This window comes from Cryptotermes secundus, unplaced genomic scaffold (genome assembly GCF_002891405.2).
Source record: "Cryptotermes secundus unplaced genomic scaffold, Csec_1.0 scaffold709, whole genome shotgun sequence".
Lineage (NCBI taxonomy): Eukaryota > Metazoa > Arthropoda > Insecta > Blattodea > Kalotermitidae > Cryptotermes > Cryptotermes secundus.
The window spans coordinates 1,132,656-1,157,894 of NW_019738358.1; the positions used below are offsets into that span (position 1 = coordinate 1,132,656).

General features: G+C 38.6%; 2 protein-coding genes across 2 annotated transcripts in view; one reads left to right on the forward strand and one right to left on the reverse strand.

Annotated features, from left to right (window-relative positions):
- Nucleotides 1-2,876, forward strand: part of LOC111870882 (tetraspanin-9) — a 49,398-nt gene extending 46,522 nt beyond the window's left edge. Inside the window, exon 8 of the transcript XR_002843942.2 lies at nt 2,653-2,876. The gene's annotated coding sequence lies outside the window, so the exon portion shown is untranslated. The remainder of the gene's footprint in view (nt 1-2,652) is intronic.
- A 440-nt stretch (nt 2,877-3,316) lies between these two features.
- LOC111870877 lies at nt 3,317-24,315 on the reverse strand. The gene is made up of 5 exons (XM_023863489.2): nt 24,221-24,315; nt 17,640-17,871; nt 14,268-14,393; nt 11,805-11,936; nt 3,317-5,504 (listed from the first exon to the last, which is right to left on the reverse strand). The coding sequence occupies exons 2-5, from the start codon at nt 17,850-17,852 to the stop codon at nt 5,421-5,423; spliced, it is 555 nt and encodes a 184-aa protein (XP_023719257.2). The 5' UTR covers nt 17,853-17,871; nt 24,221-24,315; the 3' UTR covers nt 3,317-5,420.
- Between the last annotated feature and the right edge of the window lie 924 nt (nt 24,316-25,239).

The window sequence follows — 25,239 nt, forward strand, 5'->3', positions numbered from 1 at the left end:
TTTCTTTTGTATCTCATTTTCATACTCAAGTCTTACAGTTATCCGTGTGTTGTACTGGAAGATATAAATAACCTTCAGGGGCTGAAGCAAATATTTGCACTTTTTCTGGGCATTATTGACAGATTGAGGTGCAAACATTTGTCATGAAATATTTTAAAAATTTATTCTCATATCGTAGGCATTGTATTACCAAGCAGGTGAAATCCAGAGCTGTTACCACCTCGTAGCTCTGTGTGAGGGCTATGTCTGAGAAGTACCACCCACAGATAATATCTAGGTGCTTTAAGTGTAACTGTGTGCAGCATTTCAGATGGGAGAAATGACGTCTTGGTAGACACATCTGTCAGTCAACTTCAGGCAAGTGCATTGTATGTGACAAATTTGTTAGGAAATTTTTTAAGAATGATGAGAGTGAAAGAACATTGAAATTCTATTCTGATAAATTTCCATAATTTTGTTTTTATTATCATGANAAGAGTCTTAAATACTTGAGAAGTACTGATAAATGCAAGAATAAAAGAAGCAATTAAATAAATGTTAAAAATGCAGGATAATTATATCAGTTATGTAGGATAAACTTTAGAAATGTAAAATGTCAATGACAAGAAAAGTGTGTTCATGAAAAATTACTACAAGATTATTTTAGAGAATGGATCAGATGCGAGGACAGGTCAGAGATGGATATTATGACATTTTTAGGACATACAGAAGAATGAATTGTCATATGGAGAATAAGATGCAGAAAATTCTTAAAATAAGTACATTGGAGGATAAATTAATAACAGAATTAAATTGACACAATTTAGAAAGAATGAAGAGACATACTTAAAGAATATGTTTTGATGATGAAAATTAAAGGAAAATGCTGAAGAGGAAGACGGAAATAAAAATTTTAACAGTATGTTAGTCAAGAACCGATAAAAAAGGAAGAAAAAACACAGGAGGGAAATGAGGAAACAAAGCTTTTGGAAGATAGATGGAGAGGCTGGTTATCAGACAACCCGTGCAAAACTGGAAATTTAGAAAGAACAGAAGAGATGAACAAAATAATACTTCAAAACTACAACTACAATAAAGACAAGCATTAGTAAAAATAATACATTTTTTGTGAGAGATCTGAAAGAAATGGGACCCATGCAGTGTTTCATATGTCTGCTATTTTATAACGAATCGTTGCATTGACTGAAAGGGATGCTAAATATTCATATCATCATTTTATAGTACATCCCATGATTTTTGTTGAAGAGACCAAGGCAGTGATATATTGTATGTAAATAAGTTGTTATGTACACTTGCATACATTAAGACTGTGCATTTGTGCATCAGATACTATCATTAAAACTTTTTATGGGTTGTGTTAGTGTGTGGAAGATTGCAGCAGACTGTTGTTTTATGCATATAATTCACTGCTTTCAAACCATGTGTATGTCATATTCATTGGACATGAAAATATATTTTCTAGTAAGAAATAAGAGAAGTGACAAGTTTCGTTCTTAGACCTCACTTTTATGACACCAGTGGTACACAAACAAAACCTTTCTGAACCAGTGTGTTGTTACCACAATGGTTACACTAAGGCTGAGGTAGCATCCTGTTTGGGTACCCGTACTGCAGATACCTATGGTGGAGTCAGTCTGCACTTCATAGTTTTGTGTGTGTAAGAGGGTCTACTGTATTATATTACTATGTAATAAGTAAGGTTATGTTATGTTGTCTGTACATGTGTGAAATGTTTATTGTACAATATAGACATATATATATATATAAGATTATATAAAGGGACCATAACTGATAATATACAGAATTAATTAGGCATTTAGTTTAGGTTTAAACATTTTTAAACTGGAATAATATTACATTCCTTATGGATAGATCTGAACTTTCGATTAAAACTAAGAATGAAATTTTAAGTTCAGTTTCTCAAAGAAACTGCTGCTTGTATGTAACCATTTCTATGCCGGCTATGCTGCAGCTGTTGATAAATTTATGTGGTAATATATAGAAGGTGAATAATTAGCTTTAAATTTTGAGAAATTTTGGAACATACTTGTTTCATTCATCATATCAAATATAAACCAAATAGAAACCCGAAGGGGACTAGTTTTAAAATGAAATATGTTATGTATACTGTGGAAAGGATTAATAAGGATTTTAAGGACACAGAAGTCAGAGTTATCAAAGGCATGTCTATCCAAAACATAGTACATAATTGTTTCCAGTTTGGTTGGCGGGGAGGAATATGTGAGAATTGCTCTGTCACTTCATGTGTAGATTTGGGAAAAAATTCTAGAACTGAGATGAGAACAAGGATTCGCTCTACTAGAAAACTTATTTTCACAGTAGTCACAATTTGTAGCACTAGCTACTTCTTCCTTCTGATCCCTTCTAATATCCAACAGTGTCTCAGTGAAAAGTTTCTCAGATCATTGTTTAAAAAAAAATATTCTATGTAAATGGGGCAGAAATTGAGGGGGGGGGGGATTTTGTTGACAAGTTGATTTGTTCTAGTGTTGCCAAGCATTACACTTCTGATGGATCAGGTAGTTTGCATGCTAATGTTCAGAGTAAAAACAGTATTCAACAAATTTTGTGAAGTCTTAGAATAAAACATCAGCAAACAAATTAAGATTTTTCATCTCATTTTGGTTTCAGAATTTCGAGACTTGCATATGCCCACTTGATTTTCTCTTCAATGCAGATACCATATATGCTGCTTTCTAAGTGGATGGATTGTAAGGTTTTTGTATATAACTGCTAAATACAAGAGTTTGCTTTAAGAAGTTCAAGTCTAAACCAACTGATTACTATAATATTATAATAACAATAATTATTATTTTAGAACAGCCGGTATAGCAACTGGCTATGGGCTGGACGAATGAGGGGTCGGAGTTTGAGTTCCAGTAGGGTGAAGAATTTTCTCTTCTCCAAATCCAGATGGGCTCTGGGGCCCACCCAACCTCCTATCCAATGGGTACTGGGGGCTCTTTCCCCGGGGGTAAAGCGGCCGGATTGCGTGAAGCTGACCTCTCACTTCCAGCTAATTCCGAGGTAAAAAAAAATGTGGATCTATACATCCACTTCCCCATACCCCTTCATGACGTAGCGCTTAAATTCATCGAGCACAGGGACAACTTTACCTTTACCTGTTGTTTAAAATAATTTAAGTTCTACCCCTTCTCTTGTTTCTAAAATTTAGTCCTTAGATGCTAGATACAAATTGTGTCTGTTATATCAATGTAGGTTTGTGTCTTAAGGCACATTAAGAGGAATTAACAGGTATCATATACTCTGATATGACAGTTAAGTGTTTTCATAATTTTTTCAAATTGTATATATAGTAGCATAGAACATATTTCTGTTTATGAGCCAGGATAGCTCAATCAGTGAAGTGTCATGTTGTATGGCTGCAATTACATTCCAGATATCTACAGGAACCATTTTTAGACTAGTTCTGGGTCCCACTTAGTGTCCAATGCAATGGGTACCAGGGATATAGTAGGCTGAGCTTGAGGCCATATTTTCATATCCTCAATTCACTTACAGCAGAGTCTAAAAATATTTTGTGTGATATTTTATTTCATAGTGTGTATATGTTGCCCTGTTGGATTTGAGGCTGTCCCAGTGGTGACTATGAAGAATTGTATCTTCTGTGATAACCTTGTGTAAAAGTTTTGCAGCATGTTTGAGTCACAGCTTAAATATTCTTCTATCTTAGAAGGAGTATTTTCTACAAAGAACTTCAGTTGTTCATATTTTTCAGATCAATATGAAACTTTTTGATACATCATCCATATTTTATCCCTTATGTCATACATATTTCCTGTATTCATAGATCAAATTTGCATGTTGTACCATAGGTATTCTACTGAATTGAATGTATGAAATGTACAATGGTAACAATGATATCTGAAAAGTTCTGCATAATTTTATTAGCATTGCTTCCTAAAAGAAGTACACATCATTGTTTTAATTTTGAACAATATTTGTTTGGTTGTAATGTGCCAGTGTTAATTTATTATATAGAAACAATTTGAATATTGTTTTATAGCTAATGGTGTTGGGAATTATTATTATTATTATTATTAATTTTTTAAGTTATATAACAGATACAGTCAATACAATAATAATAAAATATGCATTCAGTCTTACATAATACAGGTATTTCTTGACTTACAAGATGGTTACATTTTTGAGAGCAGTTGCATAATTTGAAATTCTTTTTCCAGTAGCAATAATGTTATAAATAGATGTTGTTTACAACAGAGTTTTCTTAAATTCACTTTTCTATATGAAAGCAGCAAATTTATGTGTTAAAGAAAAATTCACATAAATTAAAATATATATGTAAGTCGGGGCATACTTGTGCATGATGTAATAAATATATCTGTGTTGTAAATAAGTAAACATATTACAGTCTGTTGCTTTTTAATTATTTACTTAGTGTTATATCTTAATAATGAAAATATTTCTGTTCTTTATAACTTAACCTTGTGTTAACTGATTCATAGAGTTTCAGATTACTCATTCATAAAATTCTGCTTTGGGTTTTTATTTTTGGAACTATGGTAAAACTGACATTCAGGTAGACATATCCATGGAAAATTATCTTCTGTTTTGTATCTTAAGACATTAAAGTTTATGACTGAATGAATGAATGAATGACATATTTCTAAACAAATGTATTCAGGACTCCAGAAATATCACTTAAATCATGTACAAATTTGTCTGCAGTTCTGGAATATTGTGCATTCTAAGAATTTATAGAAGATATTTCAAAACTTTTCAGCCTCAACCAACTATGCTACTGCGTGTCCCCTATAACATGTAAACTGCAGTGAAAATATGCTTACTTCAGGTTGCCTGTTCATGGCAACTGGGTGGAGTTTCTGGATTCTTGGTGATATTTTCGTGGTTGCAGCTCACAATTTCTATACAACAAATTCAAGTGTAATGATGCATGGCAGTGTGGAAAGAAAAGAATGTAGGAAAGATTACAATGGAAACTGATAAAAATATTACACTTTGTGTTAACAGTTTTATGGCATCTTTAATCACAGAAATAACTGTAGTGTATTACTTTGCAATTGACGAAACAAAGGACATTCATCCTCCATACATACAAGCATGTTCTCTCTTTCCACATTTTGTGATTGTAGGAAAAATTAAAAGCAGGCAATAATGTGTTCAGTCTCTTGTTTGGCAGAGTTTACATTACTGTAAAGGTGAATTAAATTGGTAAATTGCAGAAATAACCATAGAATTGTAGACAGTTACATGAACAATCAAAATCTAGCAATATTGTAAATATATAACATAATTACAAATAATTGCCACTTTTCTTGTACAGACTTGAAAACTTTCTTTGTGAATATCTATTGTCCTTTTCAACAAACAGTTCACAGACCAACAAAGTCCTTGATTCAAATACCAACTATCTTTGCTCCTACATTGTTGAGCGTCTCTGTTGCCTTCCTTGTGATGCTCTTCAGTACTTCATATGGTAACTAGAAGAAAGAATTCAGTTACTGAAATCATCACATGCTATAGCTACCAGAGGTTTGAAAGAACCTCCATCATCAAGGTAGAAAGCCTCTGAAACTTTGGTACCTGTCTACCAGAGTACACATCATCACATACAAGGAGACCATAACCTTAATATCCACTGTCACGAGAATCTTGATTTTCAAAACTGAAGGGACAGAAACATGAAACATGAAACATTAATTTTAATTATAATAATCTATATATAATTAGTTTAAGTGAGGCAGTGTTTGTTTATTTGTGATTATGATAACACCAGAGGATGGCATGAATGAACAGCAGTGTTTCAGTCAGTAGTACAGTCTTTACTTTTGTCGAAGAAGTTACCTCTACACTGTAATTATCGTGCCTATTCTATCATGTATCTCTCCAGAAGTTTTCAAATTCATGGCATTCATATTCAGTGATGTGATTTAAGAGTGTCCCTCAAGGGCTATAATGTGAAAGAGTATGTGAGTGGAAGGTTTATCTGTAGAAACTTGCTTTGAGGTGGGGATTGTCAAATTGTCCATTAAATATTCAATGGGCATTTTCTAGTAATGATGATAACAGAATCCATCCACAGAATCATGTCTAAATAATGGATAGCCAAACAGAAAATATCTGTCTGATCTTCAAGTTGTGGGTTGTGCTATCAGCTGAAAACTGATTCATATAAACAATTACGTTACAGATGAAGACTAAAGAATATTTTCAGTTTGTAACCTATCAAGAGCTAATGGCAACTAATTGCCTACAGCAGCAATTGGGTAGAACATAGTGAGAGGGTGGCAAATGAAATTCTTGAACTTTTTTGAATTTATAAACCACAAGGAAGGAGAAATGTTGTGGCAAATGTGACTGTAGTGACAGAACTGTGACTAATTCCTGAATGCAGTACATAAAGAAATTCTGTAAGCTATTCCAATGACATTTATTTAGTTTTGTTCTGCATTTGTTTTTTTCTTCCTCGAGTAAATTTTTATTTTGATTACATCAATGGACCATTTCTTGTATCAGATGAATCCAGTCCTTAACCTCACACAATACTTTTTAACATCTATTTTTTATGTTATCCTCCCATCTTTACCTAGGTCAGCACAGTGATCCTTCAAGTTCTCTGGTTGCAATTTTTATGCGTCTTAGTTCCCATGCATGCTACATGACCTGAGGACCTTGCCCTCCTAGATTTGATTAGTTATAATATTCTTGTCTTGCTCTGATTTATTTTAATACCAATGTCCAAGGGAGAAGTTCAGGTGTTTTTTGAATGACAGCATCATGAGAAAAGCTAACAGCATTACATATTTACTTTATATCATTGCTGTATTCATACCTGCTGGGAGTTGTTTCTATGCTACAATCAAAGCATTTCCTGTATGACACTCTTTCTCCATGAAGAGTTTATCAGTTTATTAAAAAATTAGGAAGTGTATTTCTAACAGCGTGACATATTTGGAAGGATAACATTAAAATGGATCCTAAAGAATTATGACTTGATGTTGCAGACAGAATTTGTCTGGCTTAAGAGGGGAACCCATGGCTAGCTGTCGTGAAACTAGTAATGGAAATTTCAGGTTTCACAAAAGTGCAACATTTATCGATTAGTTGAGCTGCTTGCAGCTTTGGAAAGAATACACTTCCACGAAATTTATAATGACGTGAGCGGTTTATAATGTGCCATTTCTTGCTCTGTACCAAATTCATAAAAATCAGTGAATTACATAATGTTTAAATTTTATTTTGGAGAATCTCAACTTATGTTACACCTTATATATATATTTTCTTTTTTTATTTTCTGAAAGCAACCAAAAATCCGTGAACCATGAAAATGTGCAGTCAACGATAATGGATTGGTGTGCACATACGTATAACTTCAAAATACTTGTTATGATGATTGATATGATTTTTGGTAATTAATAGTTACATAATATAAGTACGTGAAATATAATTCATGTTGATTTATACGTGATATTTGCTATTTAGAAGTTAGCTTGAACGTTCAGACAGTGGCGCGCACTCGAGTGGTGGCGTGGAGAATTAGAAGTGTCTTTAGGAGTTTATGAGAACGATGTATTATCAATGAAGTGGAGTTGAGACATGTCATTGGGTTTTATTGTCTCCCTGCGCGCGCAAGCTATGGCAGCTATGGGTTCTATCTTTTTGTAAGTTATTACGCAGCGACGCGGTTTGTTGGTCCGAAAGACGCTTAAACGGAACAGTTTTAATTCTTGGCAAGTATAAAAATTGAAGTGTCAGTTTTGTTATTTCTATACAGATAACAGCAGTGAGATTTGTCAAAATCAGTGTCGTGATTCCGTGTTGTGTTGGTTTGTTTCTCAGACTGCAGAATTTATATGACTAGAATAAAAGTACACCTTGCTACGAGTAGGTTCAATGCCCAATCTTCTGATTCATGGGCGTGCAAATTATGGCCCGCTGGCTGGATGCGACACGAGAGAAAAAAATTTGGGCCTCGGGTATATTGTGAAAAATTATTTTTAAAGTAGGTCCCATTTTACCATTTTCATTTCTGAAGCAGTATAATATTGTATTTCTTTTACGCGAACACAAGTTTTGGTTGATTTTCGCAGCAATGAGCATTAACTCCACAGTTTTCTTCTAACACAGTTACAAAATGCGGTGTATCACCGATTATATACTTTTCAAGATGACATCAGGAGAATAGTAGGCCTATAATTCTTCAGCATTGTATGTCTCTCCACGTCATCTTTGTCGACATTTTGCTGCCATAATATTTAAAAAGAACATGGTTTTGCGGCATCTGTGGGAATTCCTAATAACACTGGTGTGCTTTATTGTTGTTCGATAAATACGCCCAGATTCACAGGATAAGAAAAGGACAAAGTTTGGAGGGAGAAAGAGCGGGAGAACCACGAAGCGCGGGATCTCAATTTTGGCTATCGGTATGCCTAGTAGCAGTCAGTGTTTTTCCGAGAACAGGCAGTTCGTCATAGAATTGTGAATCGTTAGTGAGCTCCGCAGTTTACTTCATAATGTGTGTGTATTTGAGGAAGTGATATAAGTTGAACGTTCCGAATTGCTGGGTTTCTGGACGTTGTCCATCCGGTGTTCTAAAAAACTAGAGGACACAACGTTTTGGAAACTTAATCTATTTCCGTCCTCAGGTGAGGGAAGACACCTACTCTGTTGATTGAGCTTAGCTCTTCCTAAGGGACCTAACAGAGTGAGTGTCTTCATTCTCATCTGATAACGGAAACAGATCCAGCTTTCAAAATATTGTGTTCTCTAGTTTTCTAGAATGCCGGACAATGGGCATAGTCAAAATGCCCAGTAACCTTTACATTCTATCAGTTTGACGTTGTGTAGCAGTGCGTATATATATTTCTGCATATGCAGTGTGAACAGTTTTCCTTGTGAACGAATGTAAGAAAGCATCAAACACTGGGAAATGCGCCTCAACCTTCAAGGAGCATCATTTCTTGCTAGTGTGGTGAGTAATTACATTCATTATGTAGTATATTATATGTTGTTGCATGTTAAAAGATAATTCAGAAATATTGTGTGGACTTCTTTTCGGGATTCAGTCCCTATTACAGCACCAAGAAATTTGCCCACTGCTGGTCTTGTTAGTGCCCTCCGTTCGCGATGTAGTAGCGTTTGAGACAGCGTTCAAGAATGTAAAGACGAATGCCATCTTGCATAAAAAAATGGCAGTTCGCCCTTCCGCTACGTAATTGTTTCTACAGTAAAGTAATTTATTTAGTTACTACTTTGCAGTGCTGTGGTCAGTGATTTTTGGTTTATTAGCTTCATATTTCAACGTAGACACAATTTTCTGTCACAGGTGTCTGTAGTTGCTCTTTTATTTAGATGTAGTTTCGGATTTCTTTAACAAACCCGAACTTAGTAGCGGGCCAGGACACAATTCCGTGATAGACTATGGAGCGTAAATATATAAACTAATAAAAGTCTGTTTGTTTCTGTCTACAGGCCTACATAGTGCATAAGCCTTTGGCGTTTCTTGCGCTCTCTCCTTGATATCCGAATGTTGCACGAACCAGTACACAGAGTGAAAAAGAAATGTACGTCGTAAAGGAATATTAATGGAAATCATATATTTTATTAGATGCTAATAATAAACAAAGAAATGACAAAATTTTGCTGATAAATCGTAATAATTTTTATATAAATTATGTGCATATTTATTTTACTTGCTCTTTCAGTAACTGAAATTATCAAATGGGGCAAAGGCCGCGCTATAGCTCAAGCGGTTAGTCGCTGGCTTCCCACCGCGGCGGCCCGGGTTCAAGCCCGGGTCTCGTTAAGTGGGATTTGTGGTGGACAAAGTGGCGCTGGGGCAGGTTTTCTCCAAGTACTTCGGTTTCCCCTGTCAATCTTCATTCCACCAAAATCTCCAGCATCATTATCACCCGGGGCAGGTACAGTAGGCCAATCAGTGGCCGCCGTGTCGAGTGGACCCAGCTGGACTCCCCACTAAGCGAAGCGAATCAAATTGGGCAGATTGCGGTTGAACCAGTTTAACCTCAATAAGTGAAGGGGATACGAAAATGCAATACTGGATATCATTGAAGAGTTCTGCTTTCTGTAACATAAAGCCGTGTAGTCCTTTCAAATTCAGTCGACGTTTCAGAGTCGACGAATAACGAAAGTAAGAAACCGGCGTGAGGCAGACGCTCCTTGCTGCCTGCTCCATGTTACTCTCTTGCCTGACTTGTTTCTCGACCCTGAAAACGAAGGCGATGTGTTCTTCACGAACGTCACTTGACTTTCAGCGCACTACAAAAAGCAGGATATCCCATAAGCCAGAAGCTTAAATCCTACATTGATATGTCATTGCCTTGGCTTTCTCTTACTAGCATAAATGCTGGCAAAATTTTTAAAAATAGATAGGATATTAACGTCCATTATTTATGGTCCGTGACTATTGCAAAACTTTTTTGTTCACAACTTAATTTTAATTTACGCTTTGACACTACATGTTTCGGCCCCAAACGGCCATCTTCAGGTGTCTTGATATGTTACAAATACAAATACAGAATCATAGATAGGATATGTTTATAATTAATCTTAAACTCTCATTTTGTAAGTTTTTTTTAAATGCTAGTAGGGTGGGACTAAGTCCCTTGTACTGCGGCCAATTGTGGCCTATTGTACCAGCCCCCAGATGATAGGTGAGGGTGATTGTGGAGCAATTGGTGGAATGAAGATTGGCAGGGGAAACCGAAGTACTCGGAGAAAACCTGCCCCAGCGCCCTTTATCCACCATAAATCTCACTTGACCAGACCCGGGATCGAACCTGGGCCGCCGCGGTGGGAAGCCAGCGACTAACGGCTTGGTCTATGGCGCGGCCGTTTTGTAAGGTTAGTATTTAGTGCAATCATTACGGCTCTCCCAGTTAGTCCATCTATAGGCTGCGTCATTTGCAACCCGCCACCCCAACTACGAAAACAGGTCACGTACGTGTGTACAGAAATGAAAACAGACGCAGTTCCCTCCGGTGTAATGGAATCTCCCCTTCTTCCTCTTCAAACCCGAGTCAGTGTCACCTTCGTTGCTAGGTCGCTGCTGTCACCAGTTGCGTACAATCTCCGCGCTTGTACAGGGCGACCCATAAAAAGAAAGTTCTGTTGTACTGTCCGAATCATCACGAATGCTCTTCTAATAATTGCATATGTTTCGTAAATATCTGTTGTCAAGAGCAATATGGTTAAACTTGTTCTATTAGACGTCTTTAAGAACAGGGCATGCCCAGTTACTGTGACATCACAGCAGAATAAGAGTAGGTTCAGTATGGAATATATTCGCAAAAAAATTACGCGTGCCCAGAATTTATGAATTCGGATTTTATTAACGTCCATTTATTGCAAGTGCCGATCACAGTGGCCGCGCAGTCTAAAGCATGAACCGTCTTCGCCCGGTCAAACCCTGGGTTCGTGTTTTCGAATCTCACTTGAGGCATGAATGTATGCATTTATTCTGTGTATGGGTAAATGCCTTGCAATGGGCTGATCCCCCATCTAAGGAGTCCTACTAACTGTGTAAAAGATCAAGAAAATGATAAGGCTGGCAAAGTCCAACAAACGACTGCAGAGCCATAAATAAATAGACGACAGCCCAGTTCAATGTGTATGAAGATTTTTTTAATTACGCTGGTGGAGACAAAGAATTCGGAAGGCAAAGAGATATTTGGTCGTTACACAATTTTTGTGCAGTGTTTGCAAAGAAGGCAGTGTAAAGTAAAAATGTTAGTTGGAGGATATAATCAAGCAATACTTACATCAACAGTGGAGCCAAGGAAACTGGTGAACTTTGTTACACCGCTCACGATGCTGCGCCCGATTTGACCAAGTTTTTCCCCATCATTTCCATACTTCTCTTCCTCCCGAATTGTGTCCAGAATTGGTTGAGGCTGTTTATGAAATGCAATAGATTCGCAGTGTACTCATATTAAAATATTACTCCATCAAACGAAAATATCAGATCTCTAAAATATTTCTTCTAAATTTATCATTAAATGAGATTCACATTTTAACACTTTGGAGCACGAGAAAGAGGAAGTAGGAGGTAAATAAAATAAAAAAGAGCATGGGTACCGGGTGCGCTTTCCTTTGAGTTAAGTTTGCCGAGGCTTGAAGTTGACCTCCAGCTAGTGCTGACGTCAAGAAAATGCGGATCTATACATCCACTCCCCCATACGCCATCATGGAGTAGTTCTTAATTAGTTAAACGTAGGGACAATTTTACCTTTCACCTTTAGGCGGAAAGAGATTATTGGAGAGGTGAGAAACACTTCATTTTGGAGGGAAGAAAGGATAACATTTTGGCGGATTTCAGACTGCGCATGCGCCGTTTTTCCGATCAGCTAAGTAAGAAAGTGAGCTCAATACTGTAGCATCCTGTTGCGTTTGAGTCAGTTGGTTGTATTCAACCGTCACTTGTTGCGTAATGTATTTGCAAAACCGCACATCACTGACGGGTTGCCTACAGGTGCCGGATGAATGTAACCAACAGCAAATGAAGGTATGAGAAAGAATGTAATTATTCGTTTGAGACATGGGCCAAGGACCTCCGGGATTTTCATTTTCGGAATTAATGTTGATTTGCATAATTTAAAAAATTAATCGAAATCAAATCAAATTAAAAAATCCATCTGCTATCTCACAGAAAAAACACGGCTTCTCTGTTACAAAGACCAGCTTTTAAATATAATAAATGGGGGAAAAATGATGTTAATCTTGAGATTCTTACGAAGCACACAGCTGTGTGGGGGAAGTGTAGACATTTTTTAACTTTAAGACAGGCAGTACATACAGTGAACACTGGGCTTGAAGGGTTGCTTACATGGGAAATAACTTTTCTTATTAAATATATGTGAAATAAGCAATGAGATATATCAAAAGCGAGGAATATCAGTGGCATTGAGTAGAACCTCAAGGGAACAAAGAAAGATTAAGTCTTATTAAGGACGGTATGCCCAATGGCAGGTCCAATTCTGTATGAAAGTGAAGTTTAGGATAAGAAAAGAAAACTTTATTAAAATTAAAACAATGGAAATTCACACGAGATTTGAGGTTCCCACCGCGGTAAGAGCCGGAATAGAGCAGTCGATATAGCGACTTGCTACGGGCTGGACGACGTAGGGGTCTGAGTTCCAGTCCCGGTTGAGGCAACCATTTTAAACTTCTCCATTTCGTCAGACTGGCTCTGGGGCCCACCCAGCCTCCTATCCAAGGGGTATCGGGTTATCTTTCTCCCGGGAATAAAGTGGCCGGGGCGTGAAGCTGACCATTCACATCCAACTAATACCGAGGTCAAGAAAATGTGAGTCTATACATCCACTCCCCCTTACGTTTTCGCGTCGTAGTGATTAATTAGTTAAGCAAGGGGACAGCTTTACCTTCATAGCGGTGAGTGTGAAGAATATAATCAGGCTGAAGTTTTCCGACATTTCGGAGGAACACACTGCTTCCATGTTTACGGTCGAAGAACAAGTGGAAAGGAAAATATCAAGCAGTGGTCCTGGCTTGTATTTTGCCTGAAGATGGAGGCATTATATTCCTAAGAAACATCGGAAAACGTGTGACTACCTGGCAGCAAATCCCAGACGGATGTACTGAAGGCAGAAGTGCAGTCTTTAAGATAAATCAAGGGATATGGTAGGTTAGAGGTACATAAGAATGGAGGGACATGGAAGGAAATGAACATTCAAGCCTATTCAGTAAATGGTGGAATAAACGAATATAGACAAAAACGGTTAATCCACTTTTATGAAAGGAGAATCGTGTTGTTGGCACAAGCAGTGTTCCTAGACATGGCAGCTGGGTTGTGGGTGAGGACAACCGTGGCAAGAAGTAGCGGGCCAGTGGCTGCAGCTGCAGTATGGAAAGGGGAACAAAGGACCTATATAACACATAGAATCCTTATCACGGCTGGCGGGCTAAGCCAAATCCATTAAGTACCTTTTGCATCGAGTCCTTTTGCTTACAAAAGACGCACAACAGAACGCTGCTCTTTGGTAGCACACTAGTCAAGCGCGGTCTCCATGAGCCATACGCATGCGCGTCTGCTGCCTACATTCTCTTGAAGCTGGACTGTGCTTCAACCTAGTGATACACATAGCAATCCTATTTTTTCAATTACAGTTGTTTTACTTCAATTTGTGACCTATTTACTGACTCTCCTTCGTACTTAACTTTCTCCTTTAAATTAAACGTTGGTGAAGATACAAAAATAATCTTACCTGCAACACATCTACGAGTAAAGTTTGGAAATACTTCAGAGCCGGTTTGTTGCTCTCCAATTCAACTCTTGTCCTGTCCCCCGAATCGACTACAGGCGCACTGGTCTTGCTTGTAGGTGATATAGACTGATAAAAATATAATGGAAAAATATTTTGAATTGAGTCAAGATATTCTAGAATTTTTTTAATTAACTAATCTGTGTTCATTTTCGTAACATACTGATTTTTTACGGTGAGGAGTTGTTAGCCCCACGCCAAACTCCCAAGCTGGTGGGCCACCCCTTGTCGGCTATCCGCGACTGCTTATTCTATATATTCACAGCTTCCCTCCAAAACTGGAGGGCGTCTTCATAACTTGTTTTCTTCTCCAAGTAAAATTAGAATGATCAAGTCTAGGAGGATGAGGTGGGCAGAGCATGTAGCACGAATGGGGGAGACAAGGAATGCGTATAGGATATTGGTGGGAAAGCCAGAAGGAAAGAGACCACAGGGAAGACCAAGGCATAGGTGGGTGAACAATATTAGAATGGATCTTAGAGAGTTAGGATGGGATGGTATGGATTGGATATATCTGGCTCAGGATGGGACCAGTGGAGGTCTCTTGTGAACATGGTGATGAACCTTCGGGTTCCATAAAAGGCTGGGAAATTGTTGAGTAGCTGCAGAATTGACGGCTCCTCAACAAGTGCTCAGGTCCATGAGTCAGTAAGTAAGTAAGTAAGTAATCTGTGTACCTCGTTGTGCTTTACTTATATTAATTTCAGGTATAAATTTGTCATCTCAGAGTTCATTACTCTGAAGGTAAATTTGTTAAAACGTCTATGAAGGAACGTCTGTGAAGCCTTGAGTGGACAACTTTATGGAAGAAAAAAGCCCAGTGCTTTCAGTGAGTTTTTCAGTATGGTGATTTTGGTGTCCATCGAGTGTTGTAAAAAAATTTAGTAACTTCAGAATGATGATAAAGGACCTTTATTATTAGCTGATGATCATGCACTTTAAATTATGTTTTAGACATAAGCTACAGTCAGAAATTACTTTCGTTAAACAGTGACCGTACAGGAAAATATTTCAAATAGAATTGTAAATTCTTATAAGACTGAATCTCATTTTCTTCGGGTTCTTATTGAGAAACTTACAGTTTTCATTTTAACTGACTTAGAGGAAATAGTCAATATTGAGAAACCACATTTAATCGGTTTCACGAAATTCCCAGCGATTTATCAAACCCAAAGTTTCATTGCAATGTTGAAAAGAAATCGCTACTGGTCGCCGTCCTTAGCCAGATTAATCCGGTCCCCAATCCTATTTTCGCAAGGTCCACTTTAATAAATTTAGTTATAAAGATAAGGTAAAAAGCAAAGCTATTTCCTGTAACAGGCCGTGGAGGTCCATAGGGTTGCGAGACGTCGAGGCTCCCACATTTTCTAGATAGTCGGCTCACAGAATGCGGTGAGGCTGTCAGCCTTACGCACCGGCCGCCATTTACCCTAAGGAAGATTTCTGGTACTCATTTCTGTTAGAGACCGAGTCGCCCCCAGGCCCATAGTGCTGCTGGAAGGTTTAGGTAGATTAAAAATTTCTATATCATCAGAAATCGAACCTGCGACCTTGGGGCTTGTAATATAGTGCCTCAACCAACTAAGCTACGGCGTGTATACATTTAGCTACGCGTTGACTGATTACCTCACTCTTGGAACTGAGCCCTTCTTGAGAAACTGCCAGTTGTGCATCTACTCAAGAACTTCCCAGAATTTTATGGAACCCGAAAGTTTATTACTATGTTCACAAGAGCCCTCCACTGGTCCCTATCTTGAGCCAGACCAATCCAATCCATACCATCCCATCCTATCTCTCTAAGATCCATTTAATATTCCCCACCCGCCTACGCGTTGGTCTTCTCAGTGGTCCCTTTCCTTCTGGCTTTCCCACCAATATCCCATATGCATTCCTCTTCGCTCCATTCGTGCAACATGCCGTTCCCATCCCATCATTCTTGGCATTGTCATTCTAATTAAACTTGGAGAAGAGTACAAGTTATGAAGCTCCTCATTATGCAGTTTTCTCCAACCTCCTGTCACTTCATCTCTCTTCGGTCCAAATATTCTCTTCAGGACACTGTTCTCAAACATCCTCAGTCTACGTTCCTCTCTTAATGTCAGAGACCAAGTTTCACACCCATACAGAACCACGGGCAAAATTATAGTTTTGTATATTATAATTTTTATGTTTTTAGACAGCAGACTAGGAAACAAAGAAGTTCTGGACTGAATGGTAGCAAGCATTACCCGAGTTCAATCTCCTCTTAATTTCCTCCTGAATCAGGTTTTGATTTGTTACAGTCGTTCCCAAATATCTGAACTGTGCCACATTTTCAAAACATTTGTTACTTATCTTTATATCATAAATTTACCCTGCATTTTGGTGACGAGACAGCAGCATATACTTAGTTTTGTCTATGTTTACTTCTAGGCAAACCTTCTTGCTAGAGTCACTGATCCTGATATTAGTTGTGTTGTGACGGTTGTAATAAAGAAGATTTTCTAGATCTTACACATTCGGTAGGACTCCTTGGGCGGGTTATCAACTCGTCACAAGGCCTCTACCTGTACACGAACACAGAAAAACGCACACACACAAACTAAACATCCATGCCATGAGTGGGATTCGAACCCACGATCCCGCCTTCCGATCGAGCGAATACAGTACATGACTTAGACCGCTCAGCTACCGTGACTGGCTACCAGATTATTACCAAACAAAATAACTTGCCTGCGTTCACGAAGTATATGTACATTTGCCTCGAGAAAATTGACCCAAGCGGCAACAATTTGGCATGTATTCGGAAGGCTTTCTGTTAGAATCTCGGTAAGGACACCTGATGTCTCGACTGAGTTATTTCGTGGATTTCCTCAGTCCCTACAGGAAAATTCTGGATTGTGCCTCAAATTATGTCCTTACCCACACCTTTCCAACATCCTTTCCAACTCATTATTCACTAACAAACCAAGCATCAAACGCTGTGTATTCTCAGCTAATAACAGCGTCGTTAAGCCTTAAAATGCCAAACCCCGCCGTAGAACTATTTGCTAGAAATACCTTGGCTGTTTGCGGATTAATGCGGTCGCACAGAGAAACCCAAAAATACTGTCCTCAAATGCCCTTGAATAAGAAACAGATACGTCTCAATCGAGAGCCCGTTCATTTCTCTAAACATCGGTTACAACTGATGCCATCTGTTGACAGAAAGGTATCACCAATCGATTATCAATAGACGATGTCTTTCGCTTCGGCAGCTTTAACTCAAGTAGAACGAACAGGTCTAGGCCAGTTAAATGAACAAAGGATTAAACAAACCGTGAATAAAATACCTACTGTTGCTAATTTAGTATTTTCCCTCGAGTCGGCAGTATCTGTAGCTGCCGTAGATGTAGGTACTGCGATGGACGTGCCCTGCTCTCCTCTAGCGACAAGTAGTTCGATCTTCGTGGGACCATGCGTGTTCTCAACAGGGCTTGAAGACGGATATCCTGCAGCTAGAGCCGAAAACATGACTAGACATAGGGCGGGTGTCCTGGCGTGCATCATTTTAATCGTGAAATAATTTCTGCAAGAAAACAATTCATTTCATTATTTAATGCAGCTACTTCAGCCGCGGGTGCTATAGGTCCATACAAAGAAAAAACTCCGTGGCCTGTAGTCCGCAAGCGAACTATACCGACCGAGCAACCGTCGCTTGTCGGCGATGTTAGTGCCAAATTTTGCGGATAGAGGGTGTCGCGTGGACAGCGCAACAGATCCCCTCGGCCATTAATTTCGGTTTTCTAGAGCAGAGGTATGGGGCCCATATTTGTGGAATTTGAAGCCGCGATGCCCGAAATGACACTGTTTGAGGTGTCGTCAATAAAATGACGACGACAGGGACGCTGAAGTTTTTCATACCACTTCCAGCATTAATCTTGATGACGTTCAGCATTCTGTCCAATTGACGAAATTGTTATGACTAAAAACAGACGAAGCGTGACGTTTATAATTGTCACCTATTGCAGAGCTGGGCTCTTTTCATAGCGCTTTCAGAACAAACCACGACTGCGCTAACCTTCTGCTCAGTCGACGCCTTGACGAATTTTAATGTGACTAAATGCAGAAGCATGACATACAGAATGGTACTAAATTATTGTCGAGGTTTCCTTGGCCTATATTTTTCAAACCTTACGTAATGAAAAGCACGCATGTTGATGTTATTTAGAATTCTGTATTATTAATTCTACAAAAAATAAAACTTTTTGAGTTACACTTTCATATTTCGTAGGTAGTTTTATTTGGTTAATTTTGATTTGAAAATTATATGCCACAGAAATCCCGACAATAATTTAGAATCACGCTGTATGTAAAGTGGGGGGGGGGCTGAATTTGCATAAATGTTTATATCCCTCCAATGACGGCGTGGCTTTGAAAGTGGGGGAAGGATACATGAGTTCGTGTTCTGCACTGGGAAGTATAGGCCGCGTGCGTGTATAGGCCGCAGCACAATTTTCAGACAGAAATTATAGAAAAAATAATTTTCTTGGAATATTATTTCAGGAGTAGAACACCCTGTATTACTAATTATGAATATATTTTTTTTAAATGAAGTGTGATTTCGAATATAAGCCGCACCCCAGTTTTCCTCTTGAATTTTTGGCAAAAAATGTGCGGCCTATACATGCGTAAATACGGTAACTGTGCTCTAATATGTGATATAACATCTGGTGAATATTTGCCAACGTTTCAAAAGAACCTGCTCCCGTTCTCTGCAAGATAATATAGTTTTAGTATAGCCTCCCTGCAAAGGACGAAGAATTTTTACGCGAAATTTGAGATTCTGACGACGTCGAACACGAAAATTACTGTCGTTTCTGGAGATGATGCCACGCAACCTGATAGAAATTTTCCGACATTTCGGAGGAACCTCCTCCCTCTGGAGTATAAAAGTGTATACAGATACAGTAAACTGACGATAGATGAATAAGACCTAAATTCACTCTGAGAGACTTGAGGTTCTAACAGCGGTGACTCTTAGGTCAACGATTTTCTTAAATGTGACGTCATACTGCCTGGTGAATATTTACGAACTTTTCGGAGTAACCTGCTGCCCATATTTTCAATACACAAAATCAATTCTGAAGACAGAGGTACCAGATTTCTCCGAAACGTTGGTATTAGTATATCACGCTACACGTCTTCACATCGTGGAAGAAATTATATTTATATTTACTGCCTTTAAAATCTCAAATTTCATATTCCATTGCACTAGAACAATTTAAGTCTTGAAGAATTATATCTTCTGCAGTATAACGTCTTGTAGTCAAGTAAAAGTCAACCGACGTTTTGGACGAAAGTGTCGCCTCCATATTTGGGCTTGGAGAGTAAGTGAAGAAAGAAACCAGCGTGAAGTAGACTCCATTCTGCTCCTTCGTACCGGCTTCTTCCTTCACTTCGACCCTGAAAATAGAGGCGACATGTTCCTCCGAAACGTCATTTGAATTTTAGCGGGCTATAAGGCGTTATATCCCTGAAGATATAACTGTTCGCAGCCACGGCTGTGAGAGACTCACATCTACGAAACTGAAGTTACGTCATAGGCAGGAAAATCTCGGAACCTTTGAGTTTGTTGGTAACCGTAAACTCAAGAAACGTCATGATTAGGACCCGGATTTTGATGACCTGAAAATATTTAAAAAAGACCTATAAAATGACCGAAAAATCCAGAAAAATAACCTAAAATTTGACCCAGAAATATAATATGCAGGGCCCGGATTTTGATGACCTGAAAATATTCAAAAAATGACATATAAAATGACCGAAAAAATCCAGAAAAATGACCTAAAGGAGAGAAGAAAGAACACTTCGCTTCCATGTTATTCACATTTCAGAAAGCATATGAAGAAAAATTCCGTAAAATGGCCAAAAATGACAAGAAGTACTCTTAAAAGTCCAAAAATTTACTAAAAATTACCCCCTACATGAAAAAAATGACCTTAAACCTAGAAATGTCAAAAAATGGGAAGAAATTACCTATAAAATTTACTTTTCTGTAACCGGCAGCTCATAACCGAGATTTATATACTTAAGAGCATCGCATAGGATACAAGGAAAAGAAGAAGACATGTCATCAAAATCCATGCCCTGGTCATGACAGACGACTTGGAAGCAAATTCCGTTTTATTCACAGCAGTGCAGTTTGACAGGTTCGACTGAAAGGAAGGGAAATGGGCGGCAGAAAAACTGGTCCAGTGAGACCGTGAAAATGGAAACTTGATCTGTCAACTGTATCCAGCGGTTAACATTTTGAAGCACTGAGACCAGAAAGAGAGGGAGAGAAAGTGAGAGGTAAAGGAGAGAGATTAGAAGAGATGGTGAAAAGGGAAAGTCATGGGAGAAGCAGACAAAATTCACTTTGCGAAGAGATACCAAATATCACTTTCTTAGAAAGTTCGCCCACATGACCTCTTCAGAGCTATATGGTAATGAAGATATTACGATGTTTAGTAGAAGCCTGAGACAAAAGCAACAAAATTTTGATTTTCTGAATGAATGGTTTGTTTGTTATTTAACAACGCTGTCAGTTTCGAGGGTCCTCTTATGATCTTTCGTAAGAAGCTTGTCTCTGAGAGAGACAGGATAACTGTTGAAGTTAAGCAGGAACCAGCTACGATGGGTGGTAGGACTACTTACAGGACACTGTCACCTTAAAGGACACCTCTTCAAACTGGGACTAAGTGACAGTCCCACTTGCGAGAGGTGTCAAGAAGAAAACAGAACAAAATTAACATCAGCTGTGCCATGACGGCTGATCACAGGACTTTGCTGATACATACCGACTTCTGGCCAGCAGACCAGTAAACAACAAAATATTGCATATCCCTAATTTATGTGCTGTTGTTTTATTGATAATTTGAATTACACGTCAAGCATAATAACGCGTTCTTAAATTGCGATTAGAATTACATAACAAAAATTTAGGCTTGAGTTTCATTTGAATAGCATTTAGGAATGCGTCATGTACTTCAGAGAAAACAAAATTCGGCTCCATTAAGAACGCCAATCGCTTAATATTGTTCAGTAGGACATCTATGTTTCTTTTTAAGAATCACACGAAGCATATAAATATTTTCTGAAAAATTAATTGCCTTTAAATTTTAAAGTATATGGTACATAGGTCGCACCATAGCTCAAGCGGTTAGTCGCTGGCTTCCATCGCGGCGGTCCGGGTTCGATCCTGGATCTGGTCAAGTGGGATTTGTGGTGGACAAAGTGGCGCTGGGGAAGGGTTTCTCCTAGTACTTCGGTTTTCCCTGCCAAATTCTCCATCATCATAATCACCCGGGGCAGGTACCATAAGCCAATCAGTGTCCGTCGTCTCCCACTATAGGAAAAGGTGATACATACGTGTACCGCTGCACTTTTATGGGTTAATAGGATTTTAATGAAAGAATTTAAACACTGAACATTCAGCTAGCAACCGGACAATGGACAGAGAGTTCCTGTTTGCATTTTCCTTATGACGGACAGAAATCTGCCGCGAGGTGGAACTACCGTTGAAATGCAAATAGTTGTGGCCGTCATCTTTTCGAAAGTGAAACTACAGTAAACCCTCGCTAATCTGGATTAACTGGAATATGAAAGAGCTTACCCGGATTAATGAAGCAAAAGGTAGCCTAAAAGACAAAAAACCTAAAAAACAAATAAATGGAAAAATTTTAATGACATTGCTTATGAAAAATACAAGAAAATGTCATTGCAGGAAATTTTCTGTCAGAAGCTGAAATATGGGGTCTTCCCCTTCCAGCTCAAACCAATCTTGAAATTTTGTTTCGTGTTTGCAGTTTCTCCACGTGCCCTCAGCACAGCCTGAAAGCCCTCTTGTTACAATCCCTGTTTCTCCTCAGTCCAATATGTTCTTTTTAAAGTATGTACCCAACTGTGTACAAAATTTCTCCTTTTTCATATTTCGATGCGGATTATCCGACATCCGGATTAACTGTAATTGTATTAGCGAGGTTTGACGTTACGTATTTTTACCTGCGAGCGGATTCTGTTCTCATAAATTTTGTTGGCAGTTAATGTGTCATTTATACCGGGCTCTGATGATGTTGCGATATATCGACATTTTGGACTTACTCGCCTTCAGTGAACACAACTCAGTAGTTACCTTGGCCTGGGGATTTGAGTAGATCCAACTTCCGGAACGTTGATTTCAACCCCGTAATATCAGTAAGATATAGTCTTTAATGCTAAATTAGCACGTCTTCCGACATTTTAAAGAAAGAAAACCAGATACTTGCCTTTAATATTCAGTAAACTTCTCGCCGGTTTGTTGTTGAATACAAACATTCGAAAGTGACCATAGAATGGCAAGATGCTCTGACCTGAATTTTCTTATTTCCCCCAGACAAATGTTCTAAAATCGGCTGCTACGCGTTTCTTCAAATTTATTATCCTAGTAACCATATTTGGGCAATTTTTCACCTTTTTTTTCCGAGCAGTAGACCTCAGCAGTTAGTGCACGGCATCACATCACAAAAGACAAGTCTTCAGTGTTCTAACACGTGACAGCCTGTTCTGTAGGCAAAATATCTCTTTTGTCAGAAATAAACGCTGAAATATCTAACGTACAAAGAATTATCTTCTCTTAATAAGTGTATAATTTCCCCACTGTTTTCATTTAAATATACACAGAAGTTAAAATTAATACACGTTATGGTTATCCATAGATACTAATGAGAGTTGTGTCACTAGGCACTGCGGTTTACTCAGCTTCTAACAGAAATGAGTACCAGGAATTAATTAAATAATTTTCCTGGGGAGTAAAGCGCGGCCGGCGAGTAAGGCTGACAACCTCACCGCCATCTATGAGCCGATTGTCTAGATAATGTGGGAGCCTCAACGTCTCACAACCCTATGGGCCTTCACGGCTTGTTACAGGGATAACTTTACTTTTTTTTTTAACAGAGAATAATAAATTTCTCCTGAGAGTTTTTGGTGTACACCTTAATTCATGGCATGGACATTAAAAATGAAGAGTAGATTTGAGAATTCCCATCTCTACGTAGCATTTCTGCAGATAATCTTCCCATTGATCATATTTTAAGACATGTGCTCACTGAGGAACATTTTTTAATCACGATTTCACTGAATATATGTGCTATGGGTTTGATAGAAGAAGCTTACTCCTTCGGTAAATGTTGACAATGTAATACAGACTGAAACACTGTCGTTTGTTGCTGCCAACTGTTAGTCTTTGTGTAAACAACCGTGAGGTATTTTTTTGCTTTGCATTTGGCTACCATGCAAGCGACTTAAAGACAAATCGAGATCCCAAAACACATAACAGTGCTGCCAATCCAGTTGTATACAAATAACACATTTAATATAAATCTATTCTTTTTAATTAGTATTAAAACGATGAAGCATGCTGAGTGAACACATGTTCGTTTTGTGCGAAGAACCTGTACGGATGTGGGATCTGTGGTACTCCGTGTCGTGGTTATTAAACATTCTATCATCTCAGATATAACGCCATGCATTCTGTTGGAGGTGAACCGACATTTTGGAGGAACATAACGCCTTCATATTCATGGCATAAGAATAAGTCAAATAAGATACCAACATGAATGAGCTCTGCTTTTCATCTGCTTCGTGCTAGTTTCTTGTTTTCTTATCCTTCAACCCTGAAGATGGAGGGCGACATCTTACTCCCGAACTTCCATTGACTTCCAACAGACTACACGGCGTTATATCTCAGGGAAAAACTCTTCACAACGAGTAAAGAAGCTGATTTATGAAACCGGTGAATAAAACAGGATTAAATTATTAGAATCCAGACTATTCCTGTGCAATCTTTGGGAGATATGAATTTCTGTGCCCTAAATCTATCTGTCTAAACAAAGAATGAAAATTAAACTCATACTCACACATCAGGGTGATGTTCTGTCAGTCGAGTATGCTTCAAGAAGTGGCTAGTGACAATCACATCGTCAGTAAAGGTGAAGTTATCTTTGGGTTCTCTCTGTCAGACTCCCCACTACAACACTCGTCTTGTGAAAGTAGGCAACAGGAACAAAAGAAATAAATACAGTGTGATGTGAGGAAAGTGTGCCCCTCCTTGCTATGTGGAACACAACGGGAAACGACATTCTGATCCTACGAGCGATTATAACACAGTTTACATCCATCATATATTTCGTTGCCTCGCAATCGCGTATCTAGTTCACTTGAAGCCCAGTAAGTAGCCTATTTCGTAACCTTTATAAATTGCTTAACAGTCAACTCTTGTCAAGTCACTTTCTTCGTATATGCAGTGCTGCCAATCGTACGGATTTAAATATCCTTACACAGTTTGAATCCAGTGTCACAATCCAGCTCACATGAAAATTGGCACAGTACGGAATTGTTATAGACGGGATTTTGAATTGGATTTATTGTACACTTACAGATCGTAACTACAAATAACTATAACATGTCGTTATTTCCATACTTTACAAAATCACGCCAAGTCATTTCCAGCCTCAGTGTCTTCACTGATCGTTGCCTGGTAACGGTTTCTAACAGTGGCTTGCACTCTGCTTCCAGCCCCTTTCCAACTGACTCTTTTCTTCACAGATTTCCATAGTTAATCAAGCACTTTGCCATGAAAACACATGGGGGAGTGGAGGCATAGCTCCAACCATCTTGACCTCGGCACTGGATGGAGGTGAGTAGTCAGCTTCACCACCCTGTCGCTTTACCCCGGGGAAAGAGTTCCCGGTATCCATTGGATAAGGCTGGGTGGGCCCCAGAGTCGGTCTGGACTATGTGGAAAAGGAGAAAATGTTGCATTGCCGAGTAATGAATCCGGGCCTTTCAGCCCATAGACCGTCGGAGTACCGACTGAGCTATCCCGGCTATCTCAGATCACATACGACCTAAAAATATGCTGGTTAAATTCCGTGAA